The sequence below is a fragment of the Corvus hawaiiensis genome, chromosome 9, assembly GCF_020740725.1.
Source record: "Corvus hawaiiensis isolate bCorHaw1 chromosome 9, bCorHaw1.pri.cur, whole genome shotgun sequence".
Classification (NCBI taxonomy): Eukaryota; Metazoa; Chordata; class Aves; order Passeriformes; family Corvidae; genus Corvus; species Corvus hawaiiensis.
Window position 1 is genome coordinate 16,135,931 of NC_063221.1, and position 22,270 is coordinate 16,158,200.

Sequence of the window (22,270 nt, forward strand, 5' to 3'; positions counted from 1 at the left end):
GATTAATTTGCCTTGAAAGAATTGCATTATCTTGAAAGTAATGCATGGCACAAATTTGTGTTAGGGTAATTTGGCTTCTGGCAATTCTACCCAAGAGTTACAGTGGTAACAGAGCAAATGGTACTGTGTCAGGGCCCTGAGGGCACTAATTGTTCTCGAGTGTCCTGGCCAGCCTCACTTGGGACCTCCACCCACACCCACTGAGCAAGGGCTGCATCACGATGGGGCCTTCAGGCCCCTCCTGAGTTGCTCAGTGGGTGCACCTGCCCCTGGTCCTGTTTCCCAAGTGCTGTGTGGGAAGCTCGGGACAGACTTTGTACCTGGCCTGTTACCTCTCTGGCCTGAGGCTCTCCGGAATGTGACCTCCTGTTGGTGTGATCACCCTGCTCACCTTGGTTGCATCTGGGTGCTGTGGGACTGCACCTTGTTGTGAGTACCTTGCCCACCCTGTGCTCCCAGGTCACCGTCCCGTAGGGAGCAGCCCCACTCCTGTTGCTCCCTGACACGCTCATTGTAGGTGGCTGTTTTGAAAGATTCAGATAGGTGCCTTTCTCATAACTGTTCCGCTTTTCAGGCTGCACAGTCATACCTATTGTCCTTCAAGACAAGCAGCTGGTTTTAAACTAGCTAGATTTAAAAAGTAATTTTACAAAAAGACCTGGGCACAGAGCTGACCATGCAGCTTCACAGTTGCAGATCAACACTGTTTCTGCAGTGGTGCAAGCATGCTACTGGAGTTTCCCGTGAGTCCCATAAGAAAGGTAATTAATACTTGTTTAGAATGTGTTCCTGCTGGAGAGTGATCAGCATCTCTTCAGAACTGGACAGTGCTGTAAATAGAACGTGGAGAATTCATATGGGCTTGAGGAAGAGTAACACGGTTCAGTGTGCTGGTTTTGGTTGTGTGCTCGTTCACAGTGAGAACAACAACATGATGTCTGTTGTGGCCATAGTGACTACAAACAGATAGACTGATGGTAAACTTTGAAGCTGAGTGTAGCAATTCGCTTTTTAACAAACCTTTCCTTGCTGAAATCTGGTCACTGAAAATAATATAATTAAGTCCTTGTATTCAGAAGGAACAGAGGAAAGGCAAAATAAATTGGTTTTTTCTGTTGTTTTATTCTGCTCAAAATACAAGACAGAAAACACTGATTATAGAATTAATCTTTTTTTTTTCTTTTAAGAGAATGTTCTCTGTAGATGAACCAATAGATAGACTGTGGTTTCTAATTCTTTAATCTAAATCACATCTCTCACAAGTTGCAGTTTACTGCCTCTTGAATATTGATGTATTAGTTCATTCAGTATATAAAGAGAGCTAATTATGCAAAAGCAAGTTCTAAGGGGGGGAAAAAATGTACTGATTTGCTGAAGTCTGAGTATACTGGAGTGTCCATATGGCTTCAACTCTTCCTTTGTATTCACAGTGCTGCTGAAACCATGGTCACAGTTAAATGGCTCTTTCAAAAAAAAACCTTTTATGGTAGAACTGAAAACAGGCCAGACTGCTTTGAGTCAGGCTGCTGCCCAAGTCATGAAAGAGATTCAGGGACACAATAGCACGTTGTACATTCTGTGAGATTTTTACAAGTTTTATGAACCAAATAATAGATCCATTGGTAGTCTCTGCAGGTTCTTCCCACACCCTGAGTCCGCACATCCACGGAACAGATTCCTGCAGCAGGGGAGAAAGAATCAAGTGCTGGCAGATTTGTGTGTCAGAGAACTTTTTGTGAGTCATTTTGATGAAATTCTTGTGAACTAAAGATAGCTTACTGTCCCTTTCCTATTCACTATAAATACTTAAGGATCTTTTCATAGAAATCTGTGCTGTAATTACTGAGGCTATATCAGGGTGAAAAGGAAAAAAAAAAAGAGATGTCTCTCCTCCTTTCATGGAAGCCTTTCGAGCATTTCCTGTGGAAATAGTGCTTAATAATTACAGAAATACATATCAGCAGTGAGTTGATAAATATTACTGTGGCCTGAAGTTTTGGAGTTGTATTTTATTCCATTAGTGGAAAAATTGCAAAATTTATGACTGATTGTCTGCTCAGCATGATCATGAGAGAAGTTTATATTTAGATTCAGACTTGAAAAAACTGTTGCTTGTTTAAGGAAGTTACAGCTACAGAAAAGAGTTTCTTGTGAAGTTCTGCTGAAGGATTCTTTCGTCTCAGCCCCACAGTGTTAATTTTTCTCCCTATTTTTACTCTTCCTTGATTTTGTTAGAAAGCAAACTGTCATAGAAATTACTGTCATTCATCATAGCTTTGGTTAGTGCAACTGAAAATAAAATTTTGATGACATTCCAGTGTGTTGATCCTTATCTATAGCTTTGCAAGATGGGACAATATTTTGTGGGTTTAATTCAACTTCAGGGAACTTAGGTTATGAGATTTATTGATGCATGATTTGTATAGTTAATTGCACAAATTCATAATATTGTGGATGCCAATCCAATATAGGTGTGGGTGTTTGACTCTCACCATTCTATTGGCTGAAGATGCTCTGGTAAGAGGGTGATCAAAAGTAAAGTTTGTGTGTGTGAATGTATGTTTAGGAAAGTTTAGAAAAAAATCTGTGCCGGCATGACAAGTAGCCACAGTTTGGGAAACAGTTTTTCCTGATGACAGTGAAATTTCCTTGCAAGCAGCCTTTTTTAGACATGGAAATATATAAGAGAAATCCCCACCTCACTGGAAAACTTGCCAACTCCAGTGTATTCCTGTTCATGCTGTGTATCACACTCCTGCGGAGACTTGCCTGTTGGGAAGCGAGCTGGAACTTGTGAGCAGAAAGTTTGTTGGGTTTCTACATTGTCTGACAGCATTAAGTATCAGAGCTGGGAGGAATGCCTGACATTAAGGCACCACATGATCAGGAGGTTCTTTCTGAGTCTGTAGGGTGGTTTGAGGACTTCTTTTCCACACTTTTTGCAACTGCAGCAAGGGCAACAGTATCACAGAAGGTGGAATTATCCGATGGAATGTGTTTTGTTGAGGAGAAAAGGAGTATGCCCATGGGGCCGACTTGGACTTTACACATCTCTGTCATTATGGACTTGTCCCAACTCAGAGATCATCAGTGATGTCAGTAAGGCTTCAGACAGAGATATTTCCTTTGTATATATATATATTTCTCTACTTAGCAGGAACAGAAGTTTCACAAACATCATTCCGCAGCAGTTGCTTCTTGCATGTAAGCTGTGTAGTTCTGATTACACAGATTAGACTCTGTTAGAGCCAATCCAGTGTTAATGCATGTAGTTATCGATCTCAATGAAAACCTTCGATTTGATTCTTGACGGGTGGTTGCTGGTTGTGCACTGCCCTCTGCTGGAAAAGAAACACTTGACTGGATATTTTTAATCAAGCCATGGTTATTTAAATCACGTTTCATAATAATTTCTTTGTAACTCTTGTAGGAGCCTGACTGTTGGAAGTTGGTTGCTTTTTTCTCAAGTGGCACAGAATGGGGGGGAATTTTTCCACTCCTCCCTGTCATTAAGTTATAGAAGTAGTCCTAGAGGGAACTTGAGGGTTTGTTTGGGTTTTTTTTTGTCAGGGTGTCACTGAGATTGTTAGAATAGATGTTCTGATTTTTGCAAAAAGAAAAAGCGGAAGAGATTCCCTATCATCCCAAAATAATCTGCTCTACCTCCCAAATTAGATTAGTCATATGATCTTTTAATTGATATTGTGGGAAAATTTTTCCTAAATTGTGGTATTTCGCGCATAGAGATTTGGTTTTGGGCGCTTTTGCTTTTATGTTGTTGGTTGGTTTGTGGGGGGAAGGTTGTTGGGGTTTTTTTGTTTTGTCCATCTGTCTTCTATTCATAACCTATATTCAATTTTCTAGTGGGATAAGTTTGGGCTGTTGCAATAAGTTGGACAAAGCATCTTGTCTTTTAGTCCTGTTCTGGTGTTAGCAGAATTTCAGGTAGTAGAATTTTTTTTTCAGCCTTGTTTCTAGACTTGTTTCTTACAATGTCTGTCCTTTCTCTACTCAAAAAGGGCAACTATTTCTTTAAGTATGTATGATAATTATTCCTAAAAGCTTTCATCAGCCCAGGAAAAAATCAAAAAAGTACTTAACGAGTTACATATGTAGTTGAAATGCAGCAGCTCTCAAGTATTTAATTCCCCTGAAATCATAGTGAGAATCTTCCTCTGTTCATTTGAAGTTAAAGAAAACTTACCCTATTTGATACAATGTTGTTACTCATCATTAGTGATGGAATATAACACCACTAGTTAGTTTCAGTATTTTCTCATGTTGAATTTTGTTTGACCAACAGGCTGGTCTCTGAAAATAAGGTTGAGTCAGCAGTCCTGTAATCTTTTGGCTGCAAAGTGATGAATAAAATGTAAGCTGGTGTTTGCAGTAAATTATGCAGGAAGTATGATTCTACAGCTCTGCCAGACAATGCACTTTCAGTCTACTGTCCTAGTTCATGTTTCCCTAGAAGAGAAATCCCAAGTTAGCCTGTTCCTGTTTGGAGCTTTTCGTTCTTTCCCAGCCCCCAGTTCCTGAATGGCCTGATTAGCTCTAAGATCTGGGTTTTTCTGTGGTTGGTGGGGATTGTGGGTTTTTTGGTTGGTTGAGGTTTTTGGTTTTTGTGGGTCAGGGGCAAGGGGAGTTAAGAGTAGTGTGAAGAGGAATTTTTTTTCTTTGTGAATGATAATCCTTAAATGAATTGAGCCAAGTGGATAGTGGCTTTCTAATTATTCTGGCCTTCCTTGCAAAGTCTTTTAGCAGTGCATTCCCCTCTCCTGATGCTGAAATGGAGTTTGGGGTATTTTGCTTATGGGAGCATCTTCTGTAATGCTGAGGATGCTTTGGTAAGTATAAAATGCAGATACCTCTTAGAGGAGTAAGCATTCTATCTTTGCATGTTAATGGTTAATCTTACATGTTATCCTACCATGGATTTGACTCAGTTAATGTCTGTATTCTGCTTCTTCTGTTATTATTCATTAACTCTCAAATGATGTCTGGTCTGGAGTCCTCAAATGCCACTACATGCACTGAGCTTTGAGTTGAAAATGATAAAATTACTTTAATTTAATTTCCTTGGAACCAATAGTAATACTAGTGGCAGCTACTTAATTGACCTTTCCAATACTTTTGTTAGAGGATCAGTAACTACTGTCAGTCTTATTTACAGATGAGAAACATAAGGTGGAAAGGTCTGAATCTGAAACAGGGGCTAGAAGTCTTGGGGTACAAAAATCAGGTCTTACTTTATCTCTGGTGATCTTCTGAAACTTGGATTTAAATGAATTAGCTGTTTTCTCCAAAATATTAATCACAGTGGTTCTCAAATGGTGAGTTATCACAGAATCACAGAATGGTTTGGGTTGGCAGGGACCTCAAAAGATATCTAGTTACAATCCCCTGCCTTGTGCAGGGGCACCTGTCCTTAGACCAGGTTTCTCAGGGCCCCATCCAACCTGGCCTTTTGATAATACACCCAAGTCAAAATGTCCGTGTCAGTGAAAGCAAATATAGGTACATGGTGATGTGCACTTACTTCTCAAAGAAAGAAAAAAAAAAAGGGGGGGACTGGGTTTTTTTTAGTTTTCATAGTTTGGACTAATAGCAAAAGTTTAGTTTCATTAGATTGGACTAAAACAAAAGCTGTCAGGGACATGAAAATGTTTATGTTTAACTCCATGCAACACCTTACTGTTGATCTTTCACTGTCTATAAGCACATGAGCCACAAGGGGGAGTATGTAATGTGTGGAGAGCAGATGATGATGATGATTTTTATTATTAAGCATTTTGGGTACTCTTACTGATAAAGCCTAGGGAAGTAAAGCTCCTGATCTCTCAGAGCTGTGTTTACAGGTAATAATTAGAATAAGACTGGTGCATTGTGTGTGTGTCTGTCTTGCCTCTTTTTGGAGACATGCTGACGTACAGTTTAGCCTGTGGAGAGGACAGCAGAAGGAGCATTTGGACATTTCACTTGGGATGTCGTCTGCTGATACGTGCTGTCAAAGGAGCAGGTTGGCCTGACATTTTTGTGTCGGATAGTTATAGAAAATAAGCATTTACACAAATAATGGAGTATAATGTTGTGTCGGCTGTCTAGAATACCTAGAGGTCATTTGCCTCCGTGTCCTCAAATCCTTTTGTTAGTAAAATGTTGAAAGGGTGGTAAAGACTTTTGAAAAGCCAAGCTCTGACAGAGACCAAGTGACTTGTAAATTTTCTTTTTGAGTGCTACACATCCAAGATACACATCCTTTGTATTAAAGGAAAGTATTTTAGTGTATTCAGTTTTAGATAATTAGCTGATATTTTAAAGGCATCCACTTACCCTGGTGATGTAACTTTTTTTTTTTTTTATCTTTCCGTTATATTTAGAACTGGTTTAAATCTCACACAAACAAGCACTTTATTTTGACAGGACTGAGGAGACTTTCAAAAACAGAAGTCTAAAGTTAACAAATGTCTTAATGCCTTATTTTTATGCGCAAGACAGCTCTGATATGCTGACCAGCAAAGCTAGTTAGACTAATGACAGCTAAGTTAGCAGGAAAGAGAAGAAGGTATTAGCCATAAACTGTGAACTAATTCTGAAAGAAAAGGAAGTTCATGCCTTTTCATAATTTTTTTTTTTCCCCCCCAATTCAGGGAACAAATTGAAGGAAAAGTAGGTGACCCATTACAAAATCATGTCATGTTTGTACGTGGGTTGGCAGACAGTAGGTGGAGCTCAAGAATATGTACGTTAGTTTTCAGTGGGATTGATAAAACCTGCTGGTGGATTCATAATAGGAAGGGGTCTAATAAGAAAGCCAGACCTACTGCTAGATGATTTTGAAAAAATTTGATCTTTTATAACTAAAACATATACATCTCCAAGGTATTTGGTTGTCTTAAAGTGCAAATTAGGACCTAGTAGGAAGCTCATAAGCAGGTTGGGCATTTATTTCTTGTACCTGCCAACCTGAGTTTTCATATGAGGCAGATTTTCAAAGAGATTTATTCAAGCAGCAGTGTAAACTAAATAGATGCAAATTCTGTTTTCTCACTATTCCTGTACAACTGCAGCACATTTCTGAGACTGCCTCACGGAACCATGATAGAAAGGAGGAAGAAATTATGTTGACCTCTCCCATGCCACACCTCACAATGCAAACAAGGGTAATTACAGCTGCAGCTCTGTCTGTTGATTTATGATCAGAGGCTGCACCAACAACAGCACGCAGGAAGTGAGGTTATCCAAGAGAACGTGAAAGAGTCAGTTCTGTTAAAAATTGAGACAGGAATAGTAGGACATGAGCTGGGACCTGGGACTTTATGTGCCTGTAGACATTTGAGTTAGGAACAGGTAAAAGTAAGCTTTCTGACAGCATTGTCCTCCCCTCTCTTCCACTTACTGTACACTTTAACAAGTGTTCAGATGTAAAGTTGGGTGCTACCTGTATTTGGAGGCATCACCCCCCAGAGCTTTGTTAGAGGCAATGTGCCACACCTGAAGGACTTACTGCTAAAACTAACTGGAAGTGGGCATTGCGAAGATGTTGTTTGCATGGGCGAATTATTTATCAGTTTTCCCCTGTTTCCTGACTTTTTCTTACATTAAAAAGAATAAATAACTAGTTACGGCAAAAACTCTTATGTATTAAATGAAAAATGTTTCAACTGGAGATTTAAGTTCTTTGATTTTCTTTGGGTGTTTTCTTTCAGATTTTATTCCTGTTGTACTTTACTCCAACCCCAGAGTTGCCATTTTGTAGCCATAGGCCCTCAGACCATAGCTGGATCGTGCCCTGTGTAATGGGGACACGTCTATGTTCATGTGACGTCACTCGTTCAGCAGCAGTGCTTGGGGCCGGCTCTGGGCTGTATCTAATCAGATTTGTGCTCTTGACCCTTGTACAGTACACCGTGCCTCCTTTCATTTACAGCTGGCTTCCTGCCTGGATTGTTTACTTCCAGTTAGTGCAGTGAAATCATTACGTGTATTTCACTGAATATTGTTAGGCTGATTTGAATGCTTAAATGAATAGAGCAGTGCAAAGCAAAGAAGGAAGCCAACAATTCCCTCATCTAATTTAGTCTGAAATTGCTTCTCTTTCTCTAATACGAAATCACAAATCATAATAATTTTGTGTGTGAATTCTAAGCACTTCCATGAGCCTGACTGGTGTTTGGTTCAAAACAATGGCTTGTAGCTCTGGAGACTGTTGTGATAACTTCAGACAGCTTGGGAGTTTTCAAGCATTTATATTTTTATGGAATGTGGTTGCTTTACTTGAGCCAGTTAAAACCTTGAAGCTGCATAATTTTTTTTCCTCTTTTTTTTGTTTTTTTGTGATGAGAGAAAAAGAAATTGACCTCTACTAAAGAAATTATCCCTACGTTTTTTCTTGTTTGACCTGTACAATTAAAGCAGCCTAAGAAGATCCCCCCTGAGCAGGTTCACACTGTCCTGCATGAACACCTCAAACTCCTGCATATGCAATGTGCTCTGAGTGAGCTGGACACAGTTTAGGTGTGTCAAGGGAGCACTGGGTAAGTGTAATTTAAACTAGACCATGCAAAAATCCTAAATAACTTTAGAGGCTTTGTAATAACAGGTGGGGTTAGCAGAGGCTCCTTAATTTCTCTTCCTAATGGGCTATTAGGAACTCAACACAGGACATATGTTCAAGTGAACTCATGTGGCCATGGATTCTATGAACTTAAAAATCTTTTCTTATTAAGCTTAGTTATCAAATTTATCAAAAGTAATCCAGCCAGCCATCCACAGAAACAGATGAAGGGATTATAAGATATTTTAAGATTCTAGGAAGAACTTTTGAAAACAAAGAAATAAAGCTGATGGCTGACCTTTTGGTGCTGGAGAGCATATGAAATACATCAATAGATGTCTTAGCAAAAGGATTGTATTTGATGTTTCTAAGGTAAAAGAAACGGGTTTATTTCTCACATGAGGAGTCCAAGAATCCAAAGTACCAGCAAAAAAATTGAAGGGCAGGAGAGTTAAAATGTGAGTAAGCTATCCTTTGTTTCTCTGAGGCAGTATTTAAAAATGTAAATCTTACCTATGTATGAAGCATAATTTGGAGCAGCCTGAAGGTTGTCCTCAGTCATGCTGGCTGAAAACAGCTCCATGATAGCCATCAGTGCAGGAAATGCCATAGTACCACCCAGAGGTTTCTCACATACTTTTTGAGATTCCTTCCAGTAATGTTAATTTTCATAGTGCTATATCACAGTGTCTTGCAATGGTTGTCATCCATTCATTGAGCTATCTAGGCAGAAGTCATACTAACCTTTAATAAAAAGAAAAATCCCATTAGTTTAATGTAAAAAAAAAATTTAATTTACCATTTAAATAAAGTATCCTTTTTCCTATCAGTTATACTGTTGATAAAAAGCATCAGCAGCTGATGTATGAAATTGTACAGTATTCATTTTTAAGGTTCATTATTTCTGGCATTCTCTCAACATACATAATTTTTGATTCTTCATTACAGACAGGAAATAAGGAACTGGCAGTTACAATTTGTATTAGACCTGCCAGTCCAATCCTCCTTTTCTTGAAAAACTGGGGCTTTTATTCTTGATGATGGATGAGAACCTTTGTTTAAATTTCAGTGTAGGTTTACACATTGATAAGTCATAGTATTCCTGTCCTTTTTTTTTTTTTCCCAACCCCATAAAGAACTCTTTTATGGAACTTCTAGTTACTTTCAGAGCAGAAGTGGTCCACCTTATTTTGCACTGCTAAATCGGTTGTTTCTGCTGCCAAAATAGCTAAGTCATCCTAACAGCCCTTCTTGTCACTTAGTGTACTTTGAGTTGCTTGTCTTGATAGCTTCTGTTCATGGTATTGCATGTGAAACCTTAGTGTGTGATACTGTCTTGCCAGCATTATAAAGCAAAAACACCTTGGCTGATGCAAGGTATCATCCCTCCTCCCTGCCCCTCCAGTTTTAAAATTGGATTAGGGTGTTATGATGAGAACTTTTGATTAATAGTCTTTAAAAATACAGTCCTTGATGAGATGTCCTGCCACAGTGCCAGAAAATTTCAGTCAAGAAACAAGAATCACAGTTGAGGCTTTGGGGTTTGAAGTCTTGCAGGGTATCTTTTAATCTTCTCTTCTCTGGCTACCTGCTGAAGCAATCCTATGGAGCTCCTCAAAGTGGAAAAAGAACTCAAATTAAAATATGCTGCGGCACAGTGCAAAGAGAAAAGGAGGGTACTTTCATATTCCTGTTATATTATCTACTCATTCATTGTTTGAGTTTTTCATAAAGTAGTCTACAGCAGGACTTCATCTTCAAAGTTAGTATTTTCAGCTTCTTCTCCGGCCAATCTTACATCCTTTTTGTTGCCAGGTTTATTACTTTAAAGTCCATTTAATGTTCTGTTCTTTTATTTCTACCCTGTTTTCCTTTTCTCAGAGGAGTCTCTGGCACAGCAGCTCCTACACATGGCCAAGTAGTCTGGCTATCTTTATGAACATTCTGGGTTTGGTGCTTAACTTGGTGGTAGGTACCTGCAAACCTTAGGTGGTCAGATAGGTAAGGGAACTTAGCACATCACACTTCCATTTCCTTGTTATCAACACTGAGGTTTCCTCTTCTTCTCAGATAGGCACTCCATCTCATTTTCCTTGAAAGTCAGTGCACATTTTATGTCTTGTCTTAGTGCTGCTGCTTGGTTTGTGTACCAGTTCCTGTTGCTGAATGCAGGCACTGAGGGCACTTCCCATTGTTCAGTCAGTGTGGGAAAGAAGTACTCTGTTATTAGGTGAGAGGTACCTTGCAAGTAATACCTGAGGACATCAATAAGCATTTAATATATGTGTCCTACTAATTATGTAATATATTTGTTGCTGATGAAAAAGACAAGTAACTATTCATTTTAACTGCTCCTTGGCATTAATTTATTCCTAATCCAAGATATAAAATATCTGTGACTTCTATATTTTTTAGGTACCACCCAAGTAATAATTGATTGATCTCTTCAAAGTTTGTCATTCTTAAGTGTTACAGGCTTTCTTGTACTGCTCAATCTAGTCCATCTGGTTTTCTTTCACCAGATCTGTTAACTAGGCTGCTATGGAGGCAATGTCTTGTCTCTTACAGTTATTATAATTACCCAAGTTGTTTGCCTTTTTTTGCCCTGGTTCTTGAGAGGGCCTTGAGGTATGTCAGACAGATTCTTTGCTGAGGAGCAGTTTGCTGACTGGTCAGTAAGCTATGGACTGTGCTGTCCAAGAGAATGGAATCACAGGCATAAATAAAACTGCTGCTTTTTATTTTGTTGTAGTGCTTACTTTTACTTTGCCAAATCAGACATGTTCATTAATTCAGTTCTTTCTTTCTCAAGCGATTTGCACAGTCCCATGGGACTATCACCAAGATAAAGCTGTTCACAGTGAGTTTTAAATGCTGAAGGTACCTTGGTTGCAACACTGACAATGTTTACAGGGTTGGTTTCTTGCTGTTTTTTCCAAGGACTGTCTGCCAGAAGCTTCCTAATTAAAAATAAACATATTTATCATTTTCCTTGGTTACCAAAGCTCAATTCCTAGTTGTCAAACAGTAATCAACTCCTTTTCCTTTTTTTTTTTTTTTTCTTTTATGTGTGTATAATTGATGATGCAGGCATAGATGTTGCATGATTGAACTGGAGCAACTGATTAAGCCTTTATCAGCACAGGGAGACAGGTATTGTAACTCATCAGGAAGAGAAGTTTGCCTTGTGCTGATGGCTTAAACACATCTCTGAGCCAGGGGATACCAAGACAGAGGAGCTAGGATTTCACTGGTGAGTGAAACAGATCACATGAGGATTCTGGCACTCTGTATATGGCATGCTGGAAGCCAGCGTGCCAGCGGTCACTGAATTGATGGTATCAGCTTCAGCTGTGGAAAGTGTCCCGGGCTGATATGTGAGTAGGGGGGTGTAGCAGCTCTGGTAGGCAGTGATGATACTGAATAGCTTGCTGAACCTCAGAGCACTGCTAGTAGTGACTGTTCGTCTTCAGTCGTGAGGAACCACAAACAGCAGAACTGAAAATGCCGAAGGATTATAATGTTTTTCAAATGCTGATAGCAGCACTTTGCTGCTTTTATCATCGTAAGTCTATTATCAGAGTCAAGGTAGGTGCTCTTTTTCAACTACAGTGTGCTAGTCAGTAATGCTTTCAGCTTTTTTTTAGAAGTGTTTGTTTTTATACTATGGTACAGAGTGTTTCTCTTCTAAAGAGCACCTTTAGAATTCACTATTGTCTCAGAGAGAAATTTAAACAACTTGCAGTTTTATGAGCCTGAGGCTGGCTGTCTTTATATTTAGGGACTAAGTAAAAATGCTTAAATGCTTAAAAAGGTTTGGGACTTGCTGAGGAGAATTTTAGAAAATTTTCAAGTTTTCAGAATTTAACTGATCAGACCATTTGGTTCCCTAACTTTTTCCACCTATTTAAGGAAAACACAGGCAATTGTGCTCAGGAGCACAAGTGTTTTTTAAATGCTTCAGACAATTTTGGATTTGTTCTTATATTTTAGATTTTTTTTTTTAATTGCAAGATACACAAAATCATATACTCCTTGAATGGTTTGGGTTGGAAGGAATCTTTAAAGGTCATCTAGTCCAACCCTCCTGCCATGGGCAGGGACATAATTTACTTTATGCAAAAATGCTCTATATGCACTATAAGCAGAGGAAAAGCCTTCATAATCATTTTGAGTCACACTTACAGAAGTGTCTAAGCGACTGGGGAATTGTAGTCATGTGGGGCATCTAACTACTTTTGAGGATCTGTGAGTTACACTTCAGCTTTTAAATCTTTTTACTTAAGATTTACATGTGAATTGTTCTTTGATTAACACTGTGGAGAACTTGCAATGAGGAAGGATGTGGTTGCTGTTGTCTTGCCTTTTGGCTTTCAAACTTTGATAGAGGCAGTTAAAAGTTGGGAACGGCTTCCCCCTTCTCTCACCTTCAGTGATTTAGCCCTGTAACTGTCTGTTTCTGAAAGTGGGGTATAGGGCTCAGTCTTTTGGACACACAGAAAAAGGGATTCTGATCAGATTGACTTCTTCTGACCGGGACAGGTGTCAGCAATTATCATCACAATAGAGTGCAAAAGATGCTCAATTGTGCTGTAATTAATTTTTGTTCTTGTTTTAAAGCTTAGTTCTTCGGTTCTATAACTTTTTAAATGCCATTGGGGTTTATTGTTGGCTGTCAGAACAGTTAGAAAACTTGTTCTTGACCATGCATATACCCTTTGTTTAACTTGGCATGAATTTCTAAGACCAAAATAACGGTGGTGTTGTCATGGCAACTTTCCATTTAGTCTAATCCATATAGTCTCTAGAGAAACTGAAACATTAATAGTGTTTGCTGTATGGAGGGTAAAAAATAAAACCTTTTATGTAGAAACAAATTACAGTTGGGATCTTTCAAAAATAAGGCTCTATTTAAAGAGATTTGTAGCATTTAAAATAGATTTGAATGCATGTGTTCCAGTATGCAGATTTAGCATTAGTTAAATCTGATGAACTGCTATTTTAAGAAGTTTGGATGGTAGGGATCTGGGGTGCATTTGCTGAAGAGAAAATGGCTGTAGGTATAGAAACAGCCGGTGGTCAAATCAAGTAAGGTCTGAACCTTGGGGCCCAATGGTATGGATTCTGTTAAATGCCAAAGGGCCTAGGATAGTATGAACAATAAGATGGTATGAAATGAAGTCATCAGGTTTCTAATTATTATTATTATTATTATTATTTAATTTAAAAAAAAACTTCAAGCAAAATCAGTTTGTGTAATTAGATGAAGTTGGTTCTTGGTTTTAATAGTAAGTACAAGTGTAATGAAATACCAAATTGATCCATAAATAAGCATGCTGAAGTTCTCAACTACCCCTGAGAGATTCAGGTTTTTTCTGCATTGAGATATATTCGTTGTGTTATCCAATTTAGTTGAAAACAGTATGTCACCAAGCTCAGAGATGCCTTGTTGTGTCCCACCAAACCTCAGAAAGCAGTACAGCACTTGAGCACTCACATTCTGCGGCACTTAATTTTAGTGTGTGAAATTGGGATCTCAACAGCAGATGTTGGGTTTATTTTCCCATGCATTAATAGAAAATATAATGATCAGTGCAGAACATCTGAGCTTGGATCAACTCTTCAGTCATGATGTGTCAGTACTTTTCATGATGTCAATTGGTTTTTATAGCTGTTTACTGTTAAGGTCAGCTTTTACATTGAAGGAAATAGAGAAACTTCAAGGCAAGGGGGCTCCTGTTTGTGCTTAAAAAAGAAGAAAGTGAAGAGAAAATACTAAATAGTGACTTGTGCCACTTCCAAGCCAAAATATTTTTCTTTAAATTTGCATTTTTTGGGAAGAGATGAAGTAGGTTAAGACTAAATCAGTGATAAATGGTGACTTAAAAAATGCAGAGGTCTGAATTAATGAAATCAACTTTGCCACAAGACAGGGTTTTTTTAGTACTAATCAGTATGGTTGTCATGATCAGAAGGGGAAGGGCCTTGAAGTTCAAGTATTTTCATTCTTAATTGTCTGCTATGATTCACCCTCAGCTGAAGCTGCGCAAAAGGGGAAAGCCACTCCAGTTATCAGGACTGCCAAGTTTTGTAACTTCCAGCACATTGATGTAGCACATTACTGGGTGATGCACTAATGCTGTGAATGTGACGTGCGTAAGAAGCCTTTTATAAGCATCTACTTATTGCAAGTGCCATCTCTTATCTTGGGTGAATTGCAAACACTTTTAATAGATAGTAGATCTTAATTAATATTTCTTCCGTGTGTGATGATCTAAATCTGTTCCACTGGCATCCTCAGGCTTCATATATCCAGTTTCAGCATGTTTGTGGAGGCAGTTGGATTTGATAACACGCGAGTTACGTGTAATCACCAGCCCAGCATTGTGGGTCTGCCTTCTCAGTGTTAGATTTGTTATTGTTGGAGAGGGGCAGATGTGAAAAGACTGACTGCTGAAAAATTATGTGAAATTTTGTATAGCTCCCGTAACATTGATTTCCTGTTGTCTTGTTGCTCAGTTTGAGTTTTGATGAGTCTTATATTATAAAATTATTTTCAATTTCCCGTGGTAATTTTATAGTTACATGGCAGTAAAAGTTTGATTATCTTCTGTCATAAATATGTAGATAACACAGGGTCCACTGGTGCTCTGTAACTGATATCTGTTTGATGGGAATATTCTTCAGTAGGTATTTATGTATTTAACTTCTTGGTAGTACCTTTTATTTAGGTATGTCTCAGATTGAAACAAAGAAACCCCCTACATAACTGCTAACATCATTTCCCTTTGGAAATGGAAATCTCTAGGATCACTGAGCGAGGGGATTATGATTTGACTAACTCTCAACTCAGGATTTCTCAGGATCTGTATTCCGGAAATTAAGTTCTCTGAGCTCTGAATGTGGTCATATAGAAATGTTGTAAGATTTATAGAATTTGTTATAAGTGTGGCACTGTAGTGGGAAATGGTTGTTGAATCCACTACAATTAAGTTTTCCCATTACCTTCATTTAACATTAAATTGATCTTTGTACTAAAAGACTTTTTTTAGTTCCTTCATTCTAAACCAGTATCTTACTTATTAGTTGTCGTGGTTTGAGCCCAGCTGGCAGTTACACAGCACACAGCCACTCACCCACCCCATCCCACTCCCCAGAAGAATGGAGAGGAGAATCAAAACTAAAACTTCTAGGTTGATAAAAGAGCAATTTAGTAGCTTAAATAAAGTAAAATATAATAATAAGAAATAATAATAATAACAAAGGGGGAAAAACCTCAAGTGATGCACAGTACAGTTGTTCACCACCTGCTGACTGATGTCAGACCCTGTCCCTGAACTCCTATCAGCCCCGCTTCCAGGTAATTCCCCATTTTATACACTGGGCATGATGTTCTGTAGTGTGGAATATCCCTTTGGCCAGCTCAGGTGACCTGTCATGGCTGTGCTCCCTCCCAGCTTTTTGTGCACCTCCTCACTGGCACAGCATGAGACACCAAAAAAGTCCTTGACTTAGGATAAACATGATTTAGCAACAATCAAAACGTCAGTGTGTTATCAACATTGTTCTCATATTGAATCCAAAACACTGCACCGTACCAGCTACTGAGAAGAAATTAACTCTATCACAGCCAAAACCAGAAAAAATTGGCCACTTTTCTGTGTGCCAGGCAACTTTTGTTGTTCATAGTAGCAGAGTGAGAACATGCACATGATGGAGTTTATTTGATTTTAAAGAGCCATTGCAGTCATGGTGAAAGTTTTCTTGGTAATTTGTTATCTTTTCATCATTAACCTAAAAAGTTGTCACCGGTTACCTAAAGAAGCACACAGAAATCTTGTGGCTGCAAAATTGCCATTCTCCTGTATTAATTCATCTCTCTGAGTAAATCACCCATTCTGTACCTCCTATTACTTAACACAGTACTTGCTATAGTCCTGTGTGAACCTTGTGCCCTCTAAACTACTGCTGGTGCAAGATTCTGCCCCTGTGAAGAGCCTTGCACCAGCTATAGTTCAGTTTCCAAGTTAATCAGAAAATGGGTTCCTGTGTTTAGAAACTCCCTTTTTCCAGTTAGTTATTTCTCAAAAAAACTCTTCAGAAATCACTCTGTCTGTGTTTTTGTTTTGTAAGGCCTTGGCCAATGATGCTGCTTTTCTTTATAGGAGAAAATAAGACTGGCAAAATAAGACTGCTTTTGAACAATATTGAAGAATTGGTTCTACAGGAAAATTCTCAGTGCAAATCTGTTGGGTTTGATGGCCAGTTAGTAGAGTTATAAGTGAAGTTAAATACACTGTACTCATTAAGACATATTATAAATTCACATAACTGTATATTTTAAAATGCTTGTATTCATAGTGCCAGATAGGCAGTCTGATTAGGATCACAAGGGCACAGGATTGAAGACTGATGGGATCTCTGCAGGCAGTGAATGATATCTTGATCCAGAACTTGAACTTTGACAATAAAATGTTCATTTTTTGTATGAACAAGGTGATTGCTGTCTAGTGGCTTGGAATTAGAGGAATTTTATTATTTTTCACTTTTCCAGATGTTTTTGGTGTCCTGTGTCTGTGTGTCCTATCCCTTCTTTCTTGTTTCACATCTTTGCCTTCCCTGTTGTTATTTCCTGTTCTTGTCCCAACATCCCCTTCATATTTTCTGTCAGTTGGTCTTTCAGTTAAATTATCCACTTGGCTAAAAGCTAGGTAAATCTCACAAAATTTAAGTTTTTTGTTAATCACAAAGTTTCTCCCATTTCCTCATTTGTTTGGAGGCTCTGTAGGACCTAGTGATTTTACACGGTCAGAAAGTCACACTTCAGCATTCATGGTGTACTTAAGCAAATATAGCAGGCCTCCAGTGTTGGAGAAAAGATGGGTTTGTGAGAAATCTGAAATAGGTTTGGTTTAGATGGATTCTGTACATTTACTAAACTTTAGGCAAAGTACTAAAAGTTTGGGAAGAGTACAGACTTGACTTTCTTCCTCAGATCACACTTCAGTTTTCACAAAGCTGTTCTCATTTATCCCTAATAACTATCTCTTCTCTTTTTATTTTTTTCTTTAAACCTTCAAGGCAACAGGAAATCAGGTGGTTCCAAGGCTGCCTGTTGGGCTTATTTAAGTATCACCTGGCAGAGCTGTGCAAAGCACCAGGAAGTAATTGAGATTGGATGGAAATGTGGCCCCCTTTAGTCTTCTACCCATAACAGTCCTTGGCTGTGCTTTGTGTAAATAATACTTTGCCAGAAGGATACAAAGAGAGATGATGTGAATTTTGGCTTTATCCGAACTGAATGAGGGATCTAGAATGACAGATTTTGGACCACTTCCAAACAGTGTCTAAAATTAAAAGCGTTTCCCTCATAATTCAGATTGTCTTAGGAAAAAAAAAATAAGAAAAAGAAAAAAACCCCACAACCAAACAAAAAAATCAAAACAATAAACCAAACACATCATCACCTTAGAGAGGAATTGATTAATAACAATACAGAAATAACTGTGGGACTTCCTTTTGTTTACTACCAACCTCATACAGTAGATTATTCAGCACAATCTATTGTGATAAATTCTGTTAGGATGGTTGACACAAGAGCTTGATATAGCGAGTTCCCTTTGGAGAGTGCCACTCACTCACATGAAAGTAATCCCTTAGATGCATAAACAGCAGATTATTGTGAGAAATTCCCATCAAAATACATTCACAAATTTCAGAGGTACAGCATACTGTGGTAGGTAGGTCAAGTCCTCTTCAAATTTGCTTTAAATGAGATCATATTTTGATGTTTTATTTCATTAAACTTCGATATTTTCCAGGTTTTGGTATGCTAGATTAACATTTGCCTGAAAAAAAAAAAAAAAAAAAAAGTAAAGTAATAGGTAACATCAAGGATAGCTTGTTACATCTGTAAGCACAGTTAGCTGCTGGTTTAATGGCCCTGAAGTAGAAATCCTTTGTGAAACGTAATTAACTTCCATGAAGCTTCTTAGTTTATTAAAAACACTAACTACTGACTGAATTTTTTTCCCTCCTTCTAAAGTCTTGGCTCTCTAGGTTTTCCATAGTGTATGTAAGCAGGATTGAGGGTTTTTGCCAGAGGTTGATAATATCGTATTGCTAGGTAGTTGTATATTTTTATTTTAAGGACCTGTGCACAAAAAGTCAGCATGGCAGAAATATCTTAAAATAGCACCAGGACTGGAAACAATGCAACTAAAATGTGAACAAACAGTTCTGGAAAGCACATACTTACAGGGAGTTCTTTGTAGGTCAGGAAAAGCATCTGTATTTGAAAACAGTTCTGCTGACTTGATTTGCTTTTATATTCCAGGGATATCTGACAGGGTTGTTACTATGAAAGATCTCAAAGTATTTAAACTGGAAGCTTCCCTGTGTTGCTTCAACCATGTTTTGTTGCAAAATACATGGAAGTCTTTAATTTTTCCCTAGATTATTTTTAAATTTCTTTTTACCATCCACTTCATTATCTAGCTGTAAATGTAGATTCAGCTTTCTTTCTGTCATGGACTAGGAGCCAACAAAGTGTCTTAGGTGAAGAAATAAAACAAGGACATACTCCTAAATGCAGGTTTGTCACTATGAAATTAGGGCAAATTTACAGCCTACCATTGCTGTCCATTAACTTTTGGGTGCTATTGGGAAATGAGGCTGAAGTATCTGCATTGTGTTGTATGGAGTAAGTCACCTTTTCTTTTGAAATTGGCATAGCTAATAATTGTTGTAAGCCCACCCTCTTCTTTATTTACAGGCTTGCACAGGTTGTGCCTGGAGTGATTTTTGAGCCTTGCATGATGTGAAGTTCACTGTATGCAGAGATTCTTCCAGAGCAGAGGCCTTGGGTGTAGTGTTTAGCATAGAAGGGTATAGGCTGGTGAGATTACAGACAGTTCATCAGTCACAAATCTCCTTTGGTAGACATAGTTTCTATAAGAAATCAGTGTCAGTGAACAAACAACTGTCCAGGAAGACATGCTATAACTAAACTTGCTTACCTAGGCAGTTTTCCCCTTGTGTATCCTGGGATTTGTGCTAGCCACTGGAGTTCTTTCACTAAATTCTGAATTGCATGAAGTTTATTTAAGCATGTTTGCTTCATCTCAGGAGATAACTGACCTCTGTGGCAATCAGAGTATATTCCATGGTGGAGAGGATTTTTAACAAATCGGTAATTATGAATGTTAAGAATTTAGTTGGTTTGGACTCATTAAATGTTTTTCTTGCTGTGTTGTTAGATGTAGTTCAAATGCAGTATGTATCTCATTAACTTCATTTGAGTAATGAAAAATCCGTTCAACCACCAGAAGAAATTCTAGGTTTCTATGCTGTATTGGTAATTAATGTGTATCTCTAAGTGGATCATCCTGATATTTTTAAGATAATTCGTGTCAGTACCATGGATGAAATTACTCCATTTCATCCTGTATAGGTCTTTGGTAAAGACCTATAGTTCTTTTTGTTGGCTAAAAGTATTACTCTCTTAAGCAAATTCAGTTATTGCCTTTGTATCCTATAGTCTGTTCTATTTACAATAGTTCCGCCTACCACTGAGATACAGTGAGATGCTTTTGGAATGATGATATCAATTTCTGTAATAGCTTTGGGTTCTTTAAGATCTCTATTCAGTCAAAAGCATCTTTTAAACCTTAAACATGATTCACATTACAGTAACAGTTCCTCTCAGAAGATCAGCAAAACACACAGCTGTGACTTCAAGAGCTTGTAACACCATTGCAGCTGGATGCCTTTGTTTACCCTGGAGGGGGTATTTTAAAAGCTCTCCAGCCACTTCCTTGTGCAATTAGGGGGAAAGGTACTCTTGAAAAGCCTCAGCGCAATTTGTGTGCTCTTCATTCTACCTTCAGCTTGTGTAGATGTTATAAGACTTGCTATTGTTCTCTTAAGATGTGCCAGTGAAATGGCTGTTAATTTTAGAATCATTGCCAGTCAGCTTTAAATGGCTTCCCAGCCATTTGAGTTGGGACATACAAGCAGTAGGTATATGCCAGAGGTCCTTCACCTGTCCTGTCTGATAGGTCACAAGGGTTTGGGGTGGCAGAGGAATTTTTGGCTTTACCTGACTATGTTTTGATACTTCAATATGGTTTTGAACTTCAGTCCTCATCAAGCCTCTTCTGTTACTCCTTCTATATCCAGTAACTTCACCTCTTCATGTTGCACATGGGTTTATGAACAAGCCTTTTCAGTGAAGGTCTTCTCTTTTTTTGTGGCATGGTTTCTTCCTGCACAGACTTCTCATAAAGCTTGGAAGGAGTTGATGCAAAACCTTGATGTACAAATGCACAAAGAATTTACTTATTGATGAAAATGCTTGTCCATTTTGAACCAGATTTTTATGGATAAATAACACCTTATTCTGGTTCACAGAAGGGAAACTAAGGTGAAAAGTGATTCTTTACCAGGTTGTTTTTATCTTCCACCTTTCTGTTTTAGCTACTAGTGTTTGTCTAAGAGAAGCCTTAGTTTTCTCTGAGAAAAGCAGAGAGAAGAGGAGAATTTATCTCAGAATTTCTCTGGCTCCCAGCATGTTTAAATTGTCATGGCAGCAGGATGCCTCCTCTGGCATTATCCCACCAAAAATCTGCTGTCTGGTAATCTGTTGTAATTCAGTCTGCCTGAAATTGCAGGGAGGATTGTTGAAAGAAGTGTTAAATGTGTGCCACCTGCTCCCATGGTTAGGTGCTGTGAGTATTCACTGTGAAGAAGAAAAAGCTATAGAGAGCATGTTCATGGAAAGAACAGGAATTGGTGGGCAAGCCTTCCCAGTTCTTTTTAAAATAATGCATGTGTTCCTTATTTGGATCAGTGTGTCAGTTAAAGGAACCGGTGAGCTTTGGCTCATATCCAGACCTAAGAAAAACAACCATAATGCACTGGAGCAAAATGCTGCATTTTAGTCTGTGCACCAGCTGGAGGCCCCCTCTCTCTCTCTCCTTATCCCTTTTTTTTTTTTTTAAATGGTCTTTCTCTGAAGAGAGGGTATACTCTGATTCTTTGATCAGTGTAGAACATGTTCGCAGGCTTTTGAAACTTTTCAGCACAACAAAGATGGGCTAGAGTCCCAGCCCTTGGAGAATGAAAGGAAGTCCAAAGTACTTTCCTGCCTTGAGTGCTTATGCAGGAGTATGTGGCTGCTCCGGAGAAGATCCTGCACCTCACTGTTAGCAAAACTGCACCCATAAGAACTAGTGAGCCAGAGTGGGCCAGCATGAAAGCTGTGCTCCAAGAAGAGATGAAGGCAGAAATTTTCCAGAAAATCTTACAGTAGTTGTATAGTGGTGATGGAGATGTCTTCAAGCAAAACTGATGCATTTCATGCTAAGGGGCAACAAGACCAACAAGGCCCTTTAGGAAGGGAACATCTTGGATGTGCAGATTTAATGACCATTAGGAGTAAGCCCTTTAAGATTGAAATTTTACTTTGGCAAATTTAGTGCAACAGAATTAATTAACAACTAGGTGTGTCCAGATTAGCCTGGAATGTTCTTAGCTAGATGGGTTCAAAGTGGGCTGGTGGTAAAGAATCTAAATTTTAAATGGAAGTTTAAACAGGACAAAGAATATTGGAGCAGGGTGTTTGGGTCCAGCTCCATTTTTTTGGATATAGTTAGAACTCTTACTGGAAAGAGGAAGTAAGAGAAGTGACTTTGTAGGTGTGTCATTATTAGT

General features: G+C 38.5%; 1 protein-coding gene and 1 long non-coding RNA gene across 11 annotated transcripts in view; one reads left to right on the top strand and one right to left on the bottom strand.

The window, feature by feature from the left end:
* BCAR3 (BCAR3 adaptor protein, NSP family member) overlaps positions 1-22,270 on the top strand; it is a 93,921-nt gene that overhangs the window by 60,375 nt on the left and 11,276 nt on the right. The window contains exon 1 of one of the 10 annotated variants that reach the window (XM_048313019.1): positions 12,021-12,145. The exons of the other annotated variants lie outside the window; for them this stretch is intronic. Coding sequence (XP_048168976.1) covers positions 12,062-12,145 — 84 coding nt within the window. The 5' untranslated portion in view covers positions 12,021-12,061. Of the gene's footprint in view, positions 1-12,020; positions 12,146-22,270 lie in introns of those variants that run through there. 10 annotated transcript variants of the gene reach the window in all.
* LOC125330146 lies at positions 1,254-20,861 on the bottom strand. The gene is made up of 4 exons (XR_007205384.1): positions 20,658-20,861; positions 18,092-18,405; positions 9,071-9,301; positions 1,254-3,341 (listed from the first exon to the last, which is right to left on the bottom strand). It is a non-coding gene; the product is annotated as an uncharacterized LOC125330146 (long non-coding RNA).